Here is a 16463-nt window from a genome sequence, read left to right on the forward strand (position 1 = left end):
CTACCATTCTATGATTGTATGATTCTATGTCTGTAAACAGCAGCTTACGTGAGTAATTTACCAAGTCAGACTGGGAACAAAAAGAATTTGTATCCAGCTGAACAGTATGTTGAGAATTGACTCCCCAGTCATTTTCTCATGACAGCTCTAAAGGTTTAATGCAATCAATTGTTCTAGTCCAGGTAACCTTTCTATGAATTCACCTCCTCTTGTTACAATGACCTTTATTTCAAAAGTCTCCAAATTTCATTCTTATATACAAAGGAGGTGTTTATAATATACCAGTATACACAAATCCAGCTTCCTCAAAACATAGGTAAGGGTATATGCAAGTACAGGTTATTACTGCTATTAGAAATGTCCTTTGTGACCAAGAAATGAGACGTGACAGCTGAAAAGTCACCAAACATGTATAGTGAAGTTGTTCAGATAGAAGCAGGAGAGCAGAAAACAGTTTTTTTTTAATGAGATAGAACCATCTAATCAGTTTACTGAGAAATTAACCTTTCTTGCAGAAAGACATGTTTAGTATTTTAAAGGAAATGTCACAGAAGGGCTTCAGGTTCTCACCAGAATAGCTAAGTGTCTCAGCATCAGATGCCTCCCAATATAATGAAATTATAAGATCCCTCAAGGTGAAGCTTAAGGCCAAAGGTCCAGGTCACTGACTTTTAAATCCACATTGAAAATAGTAACTGTGTAAAAACTAGGATTATAAACCTCAGCCTAAAGAGGGACTACCAGAAAAATATCAAAGATACCTAAATGAACACCTTAGCTATAGAACCAAAGTAGCTCTGATGCTAGCTTCAAAGTTCAACTACTCTTTTCCAAAACCTAATACTTGCAGCACTGGGCAGGTAAGGGCAAAAAAAACCCCACAAAAATTAGGAATCATTGTGGGATGCCATAGAATCACAGAATGATAGGGGTTGGAAGGGACCTTTAGAGATCATCTAGTCCAACCCCCCTGCTCAAGCAGGTTCACCTAGATCAGATCACATAGGAATGTGTCCAGGAGAGTCTTGAAGATCTCCAAAGAAGGAGCCTCCACACCCTCCCTGGGCAGCCTGTGCCAGGGCTCCCTCACCTGAACACTGAAAGAGTTTTTTCTTATATTTAAATGGAACTTCTTGTGTTCCAGCTTCATCCCATTACTCCTTGTCCTATTGCTAGATACAATTAAAAAAAGGGATGTCCCAACCTCCTTATACCCACCATTTAGATATTTGTAAATATTAATGAGATCCCCCCTCAGTCTCTTCCAGACTAAACAGCCCCAGGTCCCACAGCCTTTCCTCATAAGGAAGATGTTCCAGTGCCCTGATCATCTTGATGGCCCTGTGCTGGACTCTCTCCAGCACTTCTCTGTCCCTCTTTGAGCTGAGGAGCCCAGATCTGGACACAGGACTCCAGATGAGGCCTCACCAGGGCAGAGGAGAGAGGGAGCAGAACCTCCCTTGACCTGCTGCCCACACTCTTCTTGATACACTCTTCTTGATGCATAGGCAGCACAGGGAAGGGACTGCAGCTTTTGTGGCTAGGAGCACAGTTGTACCCAGAGCCCTCCAATTAACCTGGCATCAGCAGTATAAATTTCCAACAAGTTGTAGGAAAAGATAGAATTCAGTGGAGCTGTAGTTTGGCCAGCAGTATTCCATTTATAGCGTGGTTTAAGTTTTCAAATAAGCAAACTGAAAGTGCCTATGACTTTTGGAAAGTTTATTATAAGAAGGAAGAATGTAATCTTATGATAAAAATAGCTGAAAAATATGGTGCTCAGACACATTAAGGGGTAGGACTTTTCTCTAGTCACTCAAGTTTTAGGACAAGTATAACAGAGGATTGCTGCTGTCTATTGGAAAAATCAAGTATGCAAAAGAAAGACAAGATCCAACAATAAGAATATCCTTAGCCATATCCTTAGAAGCAGCCAAAACAAAGTGCTAGAGAGGGTTTAAAAAAGAGCAAGACAAACTGTTGATCAGCTAAAAGAAGAGCCAAGATTTTGGTGACCATATCACAGTTGGGGTACAGCAGTTTTATTCCTCCTTCTACTCGGAGTTAATCTCCTAGCTGTTGTGAGTCAAGCTCTTTACCTAACTCTTGGCTTGCCCACTAGCCCAAAGAAAGCTAAGGTGATGTGTTAACTGCTAGTCCCAGGAAACTTCAGTGGAGGAGGCACAGGTTTCCTCACTCACCAGGATGTTTTTATCTTTGCTATGGTCCCAGTCTTCCTTCTTGGATTTGTCTTTTGCTCTGGTCACTGCCAACATGTCTCCAGGCAGAATCCTCCCTAGATATCCCCAAAACACCCGGGTACTGTACCTACTAGTCGATATTAATGCTAGCTCTTCCAGCATCTGCATCTCCCACCAGTCACTTGAAGCATTTTGCAATTAGTCACTCATATTCCTTTATTCAGTCTTTATTTTAACTAGCAGTAAATTTAATGCTGAACTGCTTTTAATTAAAGCCCAGCAAAGGAAATCACATCAGTAACTTAAATCCCAGCTACTTGGTTCATATCTGTGTGGGCACATTACACCCATGCACAGACAGAGTGAAGTCATTCTGCGGTCTGTTGCCCGTGAGGTTCATTAATTGCCTCACACACACACAGACAGCGGGCGCTCACACTCCAAATGCTACCAGCATCCTTAATTGCTTTCACACTTCATTTCTCCATGCCAGGCATTCAGAGATTTCACAATCTGCATATCCTCTTTTCAGACATCACAGATCTCTCCCGCAGACCTTTGAGAGACTAACGAGCAAGATGGCTCTAGTTTATTAATCAGCTGCTTATCGGCCATACTCCAGAGCTCCCTACCAGTTTGGCAGTCAGACAACCTGCTTTTCAGTCTTTTATAGCATTGCCTTAGACAGAAAGTTTCACTCTTCCTGAGACTATGGTACTTGCTGGCAATTTTAGACATCTCTGGAATGACTAAGAGAGAAATGCTATTTTCTGTATTATTCTTTGCAGCATTACAGCTCCCTGCTCTTGGTTTTCTCTGCCACCAGCATGTGCCCTCACCAGTACCATGGGATCCAGATGTCACCTGAAAGCTCCTTTATTTGCATCACTCAGACATACAGCCAAAAAAGCACGTATTCATGCTCTCTCTGATTCAGAGTGCAAGGAAAGCAGGCAGTGTTACTTCTCATGCTGCAATCCTTCTCAAATGGGAACAGAATCAAGCCAACAAACATATGCTGTCTCTACTTCACACAATGAAAGGCTGGCTTGTGTGTCTGAAGTCCTCATATTTATTAGCTACCAATAGCTCATGTACTCACAAATTTCTTTAGTTAAGCGTGTGACATGCAGAAAATGACAGAATATGAAAAATGGCCTTTTTTTTCAGCTTGCCAGCCAACTCCAATTAATAAATTTCTTCATTCAAGCTTAGTGAGATACTTTACTTCCTAAAATATTTCCCCAAAATACCAAACTGTGTCCATGGCAAATGGATCTCCAGGTCCCTTGGAGATTCTACTGCTTGCCATCTTGCCTATCTGTTTATATAGCAGTGCTGTTTGCTTAGGCCAGGGTCTGATTCCTTTCACCTCTACACAACCAAGTGCAGAGACTTAAGAGGATATAATGTTTCTAAGGAGAGACAACACAATTTCACCTTGACCTTTGAAAGCAGTAAACCAAAATGGTTTCCCCTTCCCAAAAGGCAATGAGAAGCAACACCAGTGTCTGACACCCTGTTATATGCTCTATGTGCTGTGCACACACCTGAGTGTCCCTGCAGTACATATAAATACAACACAGCTGACCAAATCTTGAGCCCCTGTTGCCAGTCTCCAAACATGCTGCCAAGGCTGTAGGTCAGGAGGGTCCCTGGTGAGGCCTCATCTGGAGTCCTGTGTCCAGTTCTGGGCTCCTCAGCTCAAGAGGGACAGGGAACTGCTGGAGAGAGTCCAGCACAGGGCCACCAAGATGATCAGGGGTCTGGAACATCTTTCATACGAGGAAAGGCTGCAGGAACTGGGGCTGTTTAGTCTGGAGAAGAGGAGACTGAGGGGAGATCTTATTAACATTTATAAATATCTAAAGGGTGGGTGTCAGGAGGTTGGGACATCCCTTTTTTCTATAGTAGATAGTAACAGGACAAGGGGTGATGGGATGAAGCTGAAACACAAAAAGTTCCATTTAAACATAAGGAAAAACTACGTCACTGTTGAGGTGAGGGAGCCCTGGCACAGGCTGCCCAGGGAGGGTGTGGAGTCTCCTTTGGAGGTATTCAAGACCTGCCTGGACATGTTCCTATGTGACCTGATCTAGGTGAACCTGTTTGAGCAGGAGGGTTGGACTAGATGATCTCAAAGGTCCCTTCCAACCCCTACCATTCTATGATTCTATGATTCTATGTACACTCACAGAAGCCCTTGGTCTTAACTGGATGACTGAGGTACCCAGAGAACAACTACCCCTGTAGACAGCCACAGTCTGTATCAGTCACTGCTACTGTATCCCAGATAAAAAGTGACCTAATCCTGTAAGACAGGGCAACTTATTTTTTTCTTAAAAAAACACCTCAATTCCCCTTTCCCCAACTTTGGTTCTTTAAGCATCCCATAATAAGCCTTTGTGTAATCCCTGTGCAATCCTAAGACACTCTTCCCTGCATCCCATAAGGAATCCCATACCTCTGGGCTGTATCCACCCTCAGTCTGCAAGGTGCTCCAAAATGCCTCTCTGATGATGGGTCTCAGTCCCTCTCCAAAGGGCTGATGCTCCCCTGGGATATCCCAGGAGGAGCTGTGTTGGTGCCTCATTCCTTGATGGGGTTTTTGGGGTTCCCCCAGCTGCTACTGTGCCTGTGGTCTCCAATGTGTGTGTTGAGATGAGCTTTTAGTCAGCTAACACAACAGAAAGCACTCATCAGCTTTAGGTATTTCTTGATGTAGCTGCTAGTACTTTAGTTCCAGTATTTTACTCCTGTAGTTCCAAAAGACTTTTGTTCTTAATGTACATGTAAATGTTCTCTTTAAAAAATGCATTCTAGAGCTTATGGAGTATTTCAGACTGGTGAAGAACTTTTATGATATAAGCATGAGTTTCTTCTTGGGATCTGTGCAGTTCATGCATTTGATTAGGCAGATGTGAACACGAAGCTTGGATTCTTTTCATTGGGAGCATGAGGGGAAACAAATAGGGCACATTAGCTCTGCATGGAAAGAGCTTCCATAAACCAGTGAGGTAAGGTTTCACAAGCATTTAGGTCAGAGACAGTGCCAGAGCATGTTAAATGTCTGTTCAAAGTATTGTATAAGAATTAGCCTGTTCCACAGGAAACCAGTGACTTCACTTGTCCTCATTTCTTAGTTTGGCAGTGTGATGGTTATCTGTGAGATTATTCCACCTCTTTGTTTTCTAAGGCTGTTTTTGAACATGTGGAAAACAGGATTTTGTAAAAGAGCACAGATTGCTGTCTTAACAATTCCTTTAAACGAGGTGCCTACAGAGAGTTTCCTTCACCATATTATTCCTTCTATCAACCACAGTAAAACCCAGCTCCTCTACATTCCTCAGCTGAAGAGGCCATACAGTGTTTTCAGATCAACAAGTAACCAATGAGATAGACACAAAGCTTTAGTGAATACTAAGTGAATGCTCTGAGAAGTCTTATTACACAGGGCAGACAAATGAGATGTGTAGGCAGGCTGAGTCTCAGACTCAAGCATGGCTCATCACTTCATTTTTGACTGTAGAGGTGATTTTTTTCTGTATCATTCTAACCACACTCATATATTGCAGTGAACAGAGATGAATTTATTTTTCAGTATCACCTGTTTGTAGTTCTGTTTACCCATGGCTGTGAATCTCACGTTTCTAATACTAGTCCTGTAACATTCCTTGCACTTCCTCTGCTTCTTCTGGGGTGTTCTGTTGAAATGCTTTTCTGAGTGGCAGAATAAAATCTGCTTGTCCAGAGGACAGATTAGGAAATGTGGCATCAATGTACTTCTGAAAAACTTGTCTTGTTATTTGTATTTCAGTTTCCAGGCTGTCCTTCCACTCTGTCATCTTCTTCAGTTTTTGTGTGAGAGTCTTTACCTGTTCCTCTGCCGCTTTCAGTGTAGCCATCACTTTTTCCAGGTCATCAAGATGTAGGGCCTCTGCTTCTTTGAGCTGTTTTTCAATCTCAATTTGATTCTCTTTTTGTGTGATACTCAGGGCAATATTAATGTCACGATGTTTTTCTTTGTTCAGTTGCTCTATACTCTTACGATATAGTTCCTCAGCTAACATTCTTTCTTCTTTGAGTTGTTCTAAGTCCTTTCTGTTTAAAAAAGAAAAAGAAGATGTATAGGGAATAGCTGTTATTAAATCATTTAAAAAAAAAACAATTTAGGTTTATTCATGTTGTTGTAAAACCTCTCTTAATCAACTATAAGTATATACAATATCAGAACTTGATGTAGGACCTCTGAAATCAATAAAAGAAGGCCATGGATGTTGCAGAGAAAGGCAGCTGCGGAAGATTCTATTCCTCTATGTGTCACAGTGATAATTTAAAGACACTTGCTTTCAAAGGAAAAATATAAAGGATTGCTTTCTCACTCTTCATTCAGGTCTTTCTTTGAGCTAGCACTTCAGCATACATTGATTTTCAAATAGACTTTGAACAATTCTGCCACCAACTAAAAATGCTGTCTTGAAGGGAAATCTAAGAACTGATTTCTAGACTACAGGTCCATCTGTAGTTTTGCTGAAATGGTACTGAGAACATATTTGTGCCAGCATGTCAGGAGTAAAGCATATCATTTATGTTACATAGTCAAAACACTATGGATGCTGTTCACCACACTTGGCTCGTGGACACATAAAGCATGGGGCATCAGGCACCCATTTAGGTTATTCAGACAAATATTTTGCCTGTGGCTAGTGTTGTTCCACAGGGATGGGTTCTGGGGCCACTCTCGTTCAACATCTTCATCAGCAATCCTGGATGAGGGCACAGAGTGTACCCTCAGCAAGTTCACTGATGGCACCAAACTGGGAGGACTGGCTGATTCCCCAGAGGCTGTGCTGCCATTCAGTGGGATCTTGACCAGCTTGGGAGTTGGGCAGAGAGGAACCTCATGAGGTTCAACAAGGACAAGTGCAGAGTCCTGCATCTGGGAAGGAACAACCCCATGCACCAGTACAGGCTGGGGGCTGACCTGCTGAAGAGCAGCTCTGCAGAGAGAGACCTGGGAGTGCCGGTTGACAATAAACTGACCATGAGCCAGCAATGTGCCCTCGTGGCCAAGAAGGCCAATGGCAGCCTGGGATGTATCAAGAAGAGTGTGGGCAGCAGGTCAAGGGAGGTTCTTCTCCCTCTCTCCTCTGCCCTGCTGAGGCCTCATCTGGAATCCTGTGTTCAGTTCTGGGCTCCTCAGCTCAAGAGGGACAGGGAGGTGCTGGAGAGAGTCCAGCACAGGGCCACCAAGATGATCAGGGGACTGGAACATCTTTCATATGAGAAAAGGCTGTGGAATCTGGGGCTGTTTAGTCTGGAGAAGAGGAAACTGAGGGGGAATCTCATGAATATTTACAAATATCTAAAGGGTAGATGTCAGGAGGTTGGGACATTCCTTTTTTCTATAGTAGCTAGCAACAGGACAAAGGGTAATGCGATGAAGCTGGAACACAAAAAGTTCCACTTAAACATAAGCAAAAACTCTGATTTCAGTGCTGAGGTGAGGGAGCCCTGGCACAGGCTGCCCAGAGGGGTTGTGGAGTCTCCTTCCTTGGAGGTCTTCAAGACCCGCCTGGACATGTTCCTATGCAACCTGATCTAGGTGGACCTATTTGAGCAGGGGAGTTGGACTAGATGATCTCTAAAGGTCCCTTCCAACCCCTGCCATTCTATGATTCTATGATTTCAATGTAGAGAAAACAATTTCTACCCTTTGTAATTGCTCCCTCTGCTTTGCTGGAGATATTTTTGCAGTACTCCACTAGCATGAGAAGTTAAAGAGACCAGCTAAGTTTCTGCAGAATGCAATTTATCATTCTCAGAAAGGGCATACTATAGTAGTGAAAATGGATGTGTTAAATCAGGTATTGGAAAAAAAAGGCATCTTACAAAGGAACACGCCTGAACTGAACTTCTGAGCGTGACAGTGTTACTTTGTTGTGTGTGCTGTCACAAAATGAAATGTGTTCTACTCTTAAGGGAGAGGAGTGTGTCATTATTTTGATATCAAAGCTGTTTAATTCAAAATGCTTAATGTGTGTGGGTAGAATTTCCTGCACCCTGCAAATCTCCATGTGAACACATCTTTTGCAGTATTGTTTAGATGTCACGGATGGCACAAGAGGCCCTGGACATCTTTATTTCTGATGACTCTAAATCTGCCATAAAAAGCAAAACTCAGTTGGCTCTGTGATACTTGCTTTTAAGAACAAAATATGCTTTACTTCTACACAAGGTATCAGAGAGAAAATGAGACAGCACCTCTTGCTGGGCACTTGACATTGTCAAATATGTTTTTTTCTGAAGGATCTCTGGATCTTTTCCTAGCAGACCCACGTCTGAGCAATGCTGATGCAACTCTGGCCATTTTCTTTAGCAGACTGTGTTTGCCAGTCAAGTCAGAGGAAACATTAAGGGTACCTGTGCTGCCTGGCTGCTTCCTCCAGAGCTGCCTCCCTCTCCTGTTTCCTGGCCTCAGCCACTGCTTGCATCTTCTCCCGGGCACACTCCATGAGGGTACATTGAAGTCTGTGAGCCATGCGCTGCTTGGCAGCTTCAGTCTCTCTCTTCCACTCATGCTCTATGTACTTCTGCATCTCCACCTTCACCTTCCTCACCTCTTTCTTAAGCAAAATTAAAAGCAGGTGTAAGTAGATTTAAGTAAGTATAACTTATTGTTCAGTTGTCTTCAAACAATCCCCAGCAAAGCTCATCAGAACAGACTTCAGGAAAATATAAAGGCATAATTACAGTGACTTACTGTAACAACATTTGACATCATCCATTTTTATACATAAGGCACAAAACCTCTCCAGATAGTGGCATGGATTTAGAGTGAGATGGAGAAGAGCCTGATCCTTGGTGTGCTTGTCAGCAATATATTGCTTGGGCTGAGTTCAAGAAAGGCAGTTCAGTGCAGGGCCACAAAGATGATGGATCTTCCCTTCTGATGAAAGGCTGAGGGAGCTGGGGCTCTTTAGCTTTGACAAGAGGAGACTGAGGGGTGACCTCATTCATGTTTACAAATACCTAAAGGGTGCGTGTCAGGAGAATGGAGCCAGGCTGTTCTCAGTGATGGCCAATGACAGGACAAGGGGCAATGGGTACAAGCTGGAACATAAGAGGAAGAATCTCTTCCCTGTTCAGGTGAGGGAGCACTGGCACAGGCTGCCCGGATGAGTTGTGGAGTCTCCTTCTCTGGAGACATTCAAACCCACCTGGAAGAGTTCCTGTGTGACCTATTCTAGGTGATCCTGCTCTGGCAGGGAGGTTTGACTGGATGATCTTTTGAGGTCCCTTCCAACCCTTGAGATTCTGTGATTCTGTGTTATTCTGTGACAATACTCATGTTAGGTGGTCTGGAAGGATATAGATATATCTGGAATCTCAGACAACTCAATATATACCAATAAATTTAATATATACCAATATTACTATTATAGGACATATATACTATATACTATTATAGGACATGACAAACTCATGTCAGGAGAGCAATCCAACCCAACTGCTGCCCAGTGCTGCTTTGCCACCATTCACAGCTCTTTCCAAGACCCATGATGAGTCAGTCTTTTGTGGAAGTAGCAAGACATCATTGGGAAAACTCTAGCTTCTTAGGTCTTGGCAAGTTTTCTGATACAGGGATGAGCAGAGTTACCTGAGGTATGTTGTAAATCCTTTGCACACCCAACTGTAAGTTCTGTGTTCTGTGTATTTTTGTGGATACTCTTTGTCTAATGTTGACAAGTGGAGTGACAAATAGTAAGACCTTCTTACAAGAAGTCTAACTAAAGCCATTTGACCATTAGTGGTGGTGGAACAGCCTCATCAGCGCTACTGCAAAAAGCCGTTCCTGAGGCTGCCAGCTGAAAGCAGGTGTCTTTGGCTGATCCTACATGTAAAAACACTTCAGTTGCTCATCCAGTGAGATGCCTTACTGCCTGCCACTGTTTGCTTTAACAGTAAATTTTTTGCCACTGCCTCTCCAAGCTAGCTGCTAGTGAACAGTTAGCTCACTGTTAAGACATCTCAGTAAAATGAACTACAAGAAACACAAACCACCAAATCTAAACCATCTTGCAATCACTTCAGTTACATCTGCCTCTTCTTTTGTTTCAGTTGTAGGATTCCTTATCTGCTCCCTAGCCCTTAGTCACTGGAAACAATGTTATCAGGACAAATGATAGGTGTTCAAACCCTGAGCATTGAGGCCTACAAAGATATATAATAGGCTTATGGCAAGTAATTGAACGGTTAAACATGAGGAAATTGAGCTTCTGCTAACTATTGTCAGCAGATGCTATGACAGCACAAGGCAGAGCTCCCTTAGAAAACAGCTCCATAAAACGGAATGAACTCAGTCAGAAACTTAAGACCACTGTAAACCTCCCTGCTTTTCCTCTTGGGATGCCAAGCACATTGCTTTGACTGCCTGCAGTATAAACAGATAGCTATTTAGAAACTTGTATAAAGTGAAATTCCAAAGTAAAAAGCACTGCAGCAATTTTCTGTGCGTCCCTCATCCGCCAGTGGAGGGCTGCAAGAGCAAGAATGCCGGGTGTTAGACTTTGTCAGGCTGACGGAGAACTGCTTGGTTGCTCCAGAGCTAAAAAGCCCTGTGAAGTGGTGCAGAAAACAGGGAGCCCCAGACTCAGAGGGCAAATGTCTTCCTTTCTCTCTGTATATCTATCTCTGAGTCTTTCCTCAGACATGCAAAGAGCCATACAAAGTGTGTGCTAAGCACGCGTAGACACTCAAAGCTACAGTTGCTGTGCTTCATGGGGTCAATTTTTCTTCTCCAACTCACTTAGGGTGCAGTTTCAGTACATCAGTGAAATATCTTTCTAGCCTTGATGGACATGAAATTTCAGGACAGATTCAAAGTTAAACCTGTATTAAACTGCCCTTAAGAAATGCATCGAATCAGGTTCAGTGACTGCCTGAATCAAGGCCTGACAAGGAATTTTCAACAAAATCCACAAGATCCATTCAGTTTTTAACAAGTGAAATGGGCTGAAAGTGAATTAAAAATCCAGCTACTTCATACTTACATGTCATCTAGCACAAAGCCAGTCGTCTTTGGGGATCTCATTAATATTTACACTGGATCTCATTGCTATGTAATGGTGGGTGTCAGGAGGTTGGGGCATCACTTTTTTCTATTGTATCTAACAACAGGACAAGGGGTAATGGGATGAAGCTGGAACACAAAAAGGTCCATCTAAACATAGTAAAAACTATGTTACTGTTGAGGTGAGGGAGCCCTGGCCCAGCCTGCCCATGGAGGGTGTGGAGGCTCCTTCCTTGGAGGTCTTCAAGACCCGCCTGGACATGTTCCTATGTGATCTGATCCAGGTAGATCTGCTTGAGCAGGGGGGTTGGACTAGATGATCTTTATAGGTCCCTTTCAACCCCTACCATTCTATGATCTTTCAGACCAAGTAATTCTCCAGGCACTATAGTTGAAATCTCAGATGAATGAAGGTCCTTGTTTTGACAAGCATTAAAAAAAACACATTTCTTTTTTAGTTAGAATCACATTCTTGCTTGTCAAACACATGGCTCTGTCATGCCAGCTATTTCCACAATAATGAAAGCAAACTGCTTCATACCTTTAATTCCTTTCGAAGTTTTTGTTTAAGGACTTGAACAAATGCACTGTGCTTGGCAGCTGCCTCTTTGAGAGCTTCATCCACTGCATCCTTCTTGTGCATTTCAGCCTTTAAAACAAATCATTATTTAAATAAAGCAGCTCTCATTCTATTAACATGCCAGAAAGATGAAGCAGAGGTTATATGATCACTAGTTCTGTCTTTTCTATTTAAGAAATCAGAGCAAGTTAAACTTGAAAAGAGATGGCAAAATACATTTTGGCACATTTGTCAATTTTATTGCAGTGATTCCTGGCAAAATGTAGCCACACACCAGCATTGAGCCCTCACAGTTGTAACCACTATATATACATGTAACATAACAGAATCTTACAGGAACAGCTTTAAAAACTAGTGACTTTTGTGTGCTTTAGAGGCCATTTTCAGACCAGATATAAAATATGTTATTAATTTAAAGTCTGTTTTGCTGTGATCAGAAACTGGAGAAATAAGTGCACTCAGAAATCTGAGGACAAAGGAGGAGCTGAAATTAAAGCCAGCTCTTTAGCAGTGATCTCAAAGTTCTGTATTAACTGTTTTCTTGTTACAGTGAATCTTCCAAAGAACAACCATCATTTAAATGACAGAAGCATGATTCAATTTACCTGAGACAAAAGTTCAGCTTTCATTTTTGCAATGCGCTCTTCTGTCTCTGCCTCCTTCTTTCTTTCTTGTTCTTTCTGAATGTCTGCTCCAATCTCTGCACAACCAACAGAAGCAGACCATGCACAGCAAACAACCACAGTGCACAAACCCACCCCTCTCTCATGACCCCTTTGCTTGGTTCTGCAGCTGAATTAAAAAATCAAAGGGCTAAAACCCACATCCTCTCATTTCACATATAGTAAAACATAACTGTTACTGCTTGTGGACAGTTTCCTAAGTGTAATAGGAAAGTGCTGAACCCAACTCCCACCTTCTAGGCAAAGCTGCACATCAGGAGAGTATGACTGGTCATCCTTCTGACCCTTGTCCTGATAGTCACCCACAAGGCACAAGCAATAGGTCAGCCCTCAGCTTTCTTGGGTCTGCAACCAAATGTCATGGGGCGGCTTTGCTTCCTTTAGATGCTATGGGTAAGACAGTGCCCTTTTTGAATCCCTTACGCCCTCAGAATCCTCCAAGGCCCCAAGATGCCCTCAGATTACTTCATGCCACTCTTGGGGGACACGAGAGTATATTTTCAAGAGGATATAGTAGAATATTTCAGGTGTTTGGAACAGAGCACACGTGTGCAAAGCAATCCCTCTGTCTCTAGGGTTGCTGTGGCTGCTCAGGGGCTAGGCAGCCCCAGTGCTCCCTGAGCACCGCTAATCCCCTCTAGAAAGGAGGGGCAAAGCAGCATGGAGGTAAGCCCTGCTGCTTCACAGGGCCTAGGCCAAGGATGCTCCCTTTAGTAATATGGATGGAGTGTAAGTAAGATATCTTCTGGAGACATACTGTGAAAGCAAACAGCCCTGCTAACTCATTCAAAAGGCTGGTCTTCAGTACCAAGGATTGTCAGAAGAGAAGGCACTGCAGAGTGAAGTGGATAAAGATGCCTTTCTGCAACCCAAAACTTCTTCACTTCAGATCCTTCCCTTTTGCCTTTCCTACTCAATGCCAAGCCTGGGTTTGCTTTGGATCCCATTCCTGGAATCACAGAATGACAGAATGGTAGGGTTGGAAGGGATCTGTAGAGATCATCTAGTCCAATCTCCCTGCTCAAGCAGATCCACCTACATCAAGGCACACAGGAACATGTCCAGGAAGGTCTTGAAGACCTCCAAGGAAGGAGCCTCCACACCCTCCATGGGCAGGCTGGGCCAGGGCTCCCTCACCTGAACACTGAAAGAGTTTGTTCTTATGTTTAAATGGAACTTTTTGTGTTCCAGCTTCATCTCATTACCCCTTGTCTTGTTCCTAGATACCATAAAAAAAAGTGATGTCCAACCCTACTGACATCCACCATTTAGATACTTGTAAATAGTAATGAGATTCTCCCTCAGTCTCCTCTTCTCCAGACTAAACAGCCCCAGTTCCCGCAGCCTTTCCTCATAAGGAAGATGCTCCAGTCCCCTGATCATCTTGGTGGCCCTGTGCTGGACTCTCTCCAGCACTTCCCTGTCCCTCTTGAGCTGAGGAGCCCAGAACTGGACACAGGACTCCAGATGAGGCCTCAGCAGGGCAGAGGAGAGGGGGAGCTAACCTCCCTTGACCTGCTGCCCACACTCTTCTTGATGCATCCCAGGCTGCCACTGGCCTTCTTGGCCATGAGGGCACATTGCTGGCTCATGGTTAGTTTCTCTGTGCTCAACAGGGCCAGAGTCACATTTTCTTAGGTTATTATAAAGCAAAATGAAATAAAGCCACAGGAGATGCAGCTTTCACATAGACACTGGAGGATTAAGCCTTGCTCTTTCATTCCAGTTTTCTTCCTCACCCTACATGGCCAGGCAGAGTCCTCTCATGGAGCTAACAGGAAGTACATTGAAGACAGTAGCAGGATGAGATAAAGGGGTCAACTCATTTAAATCAACAAAGTACAGGTCCAACAGGGTTTAAATCTTACCAAGTATGTTATGCTCTGATTGCATAGCTTTTCCACAAGCCTCTATATTAATCAGTAAAGAGAAATAAGTTTAAAACAGGCTGTCATGGGCCTTCTAGATTTACACTGTGTGTATCGATGTGGGGCTGATGCCACACGTTCAGAGACATCCACGGCACCCTACTGCTGGGGCTCTCTTCATATTATTTAAACTAGAAACCAAGAACATTTCCCTTCACAACACATGTTAATTAAAATGCACAGTAAGATTTCTACAAAACTTTACACTGCTGATCAGAAACTCTATGACAATTATGTGTGGCATACAAAAATACTTCAGATTCTTGCTAGATCCTCAACTAGATGAATGCTTTCCCTCATTGTTGAGGTTCTGATTGTGGTTTGCCTGAAAAAAATCAAACCTCAAGAATCTCTCCAGAGCCTCAATCTAAGGTCTGCAGGTAGAATCATGTATAAGAAGGCAGGATTCAGGATGAAACATCCCAGCTCTGTCCTGTTGAAGGATGAGGGGATGATCTTTGCAAGTGTTTAGTCAAGTATGGATCTCCCTAAACTACTGGAGCCTTAGGAAACATTTGCCAACAGTCCTACAGTTAATTCTCTTTTGCACTTCATTATGCTGAAATCAGAATCATAGAATCATAGAATGGTAGGGATTGGAAGGGACCTTTAGAGATCATCTAGTCCAACCCCCCTGCTCAAGCAGGTTCACCTAGATCAGGTCACATAGGAACATGTCCAGGCGGGTCTTGAAGACCTGCAAGGAAGGAGACTCCACAACCCCTCTGGGCAGCCTGTGCCAGGGCTCCCTCACCTCACACTGAAATAGTTTTTTCTGATGTTTAAGTGGAATGTTTTGTGTTTCAGCTTCATCCCATTACCCCTTGTCCTGTTGCTAGCTACTATAGAAAAAAATGGTTCCCCAACCTCCTGACACCCACCATTTAGATATTTATAAATGTTAATAAGATCTCCCCTCAGTCTCCTCTTCTCCAGACTAAACAGCCCCAGTTCCTGCAGCCTTTCCTTGTATGAAAGATGCTCCAGTCCCCTGATCATTTTGGTGACCCTGCACTGGACTCTCTCCAGCACTTCCTTGTCCCTCTTGAGCTGAGGAGCCCAGAACTGGACACAGGACTCCAGATGAGGCCTCACCAGGGCAGAGCAGAGAGGGAGAAGAACCTCCCTTGACCTGCTCCCCACACTCTTCTTGATGCATCCCAGGCTGCCATTGGCCTTCTTGCCCACGAGGGCACATTGCTGGCTCATATTTAGCTTATTATCAACCAGCATTCCCAGGTCTCTCTCTGCAGAGCTGCTCTTCAGCAGTTCGACCCCCAGCCTGTACTGGTGTGTGGGGTTGTTCTTTCCCGTTTGCAGGACTCTGCACTTGTCCTTGTTGAACCTCATGAGGTTCCTCTGTGCCCAACTCTTCAGCCGGTCGAGATCCTGCTGAATGGCAGCACAGCCTCTGGGGAATCAGCCAGTCCTCCCTGTTTGCTCCCATCAGGGAACTTGCTGAGGATACACTCTGTCCCCTCATCCAGGTCAGTGATGAAGATGTTGAACAAGACAGGCCCCAGAACTGATCCCTGTGGAACTCCACTGGCCACAGGCCTCCCACTCAATTCTGTGCAATTGATCTCCACCCTCTGGGCTCTGTCATTCAGCCAACTCTGTCATTCAGCCAGTTCTCATCCTGCCATGCCTTCATACATGGTGGGATGGCTGACCTTGTCCCTCCTGCAAACACACTGGTTTCAGCAACCCTCAGAAGGTAAGCACAGCTCTTTCTTACCAAGACGTGAATGCCTTTTTGACTGTCAAGAACAGATGGGTACAACAGCTCTCTAAGCTTTCCTGCCTTTCAGGCTATGAGGAAAGGATTTCAGCTGCTCACTTACCTAGTATGTCATGGTGAGTGTAATACCGTGTTCTGAAAGGCTTATACTCCCGGATCCGATTAAAAGTAGCGTTGGAAGGTGGTGGTGGTATTACTTTTGAACATACAGCACAACAAAGAAAGGAGTCCAGATCTGGACTTCTAATCATTGTGGT

The 16463-nt window shown here is 43.7% G+C and overlaps 2 protein-coding genes across 2 annotated transcripts in view; one reads left to right on the top strand and one right to left on the bottom strand.

Moving 5' to 3' along the window:
- Positions 1-16463, top strand: part of GJB7 (gap junction protein beta 7) — a 45495-nt gene that overhangs the window by 5326 nt on the left and 23706 nt on the right. The window lies entirely within an intron of this gene.
- On the bottom strand, positions 5642-16457 carry C2H6orf163 (chromosome 2 C6orf163 homolog). The gene is made up of 5 exons (XM_061989918.1): positions 16310-16457; positions 12460-12554; positions 11816-11923; positions 8625-8827; positions 5642-6302 (listed from the first exon to the last, which is right to left on the bottom strand). Exons 1-5 carry the CDS (start codon positions 16455-16457, stop codon positions 5858-5860), a joined length of 999 nt encoding a protein of 332 aa, XP_061845902.1. The 3' UTR covers positions 5642-5857.

This window comes from Colius striatus, chromosome 2 (genome assembly GCF_028858725.1).
Source record: "Colius striatus isolate bColStr4 chromosome 2, bColStr4.1.hap1, whole genome shotgun sequence".
Classification (NCBI taxonomy): domain Eukaryota; kingdom Metazoa; phylum Chordata; class Aves; order Coliiformes; family Coliidae; genus Colius; species Colius striatus.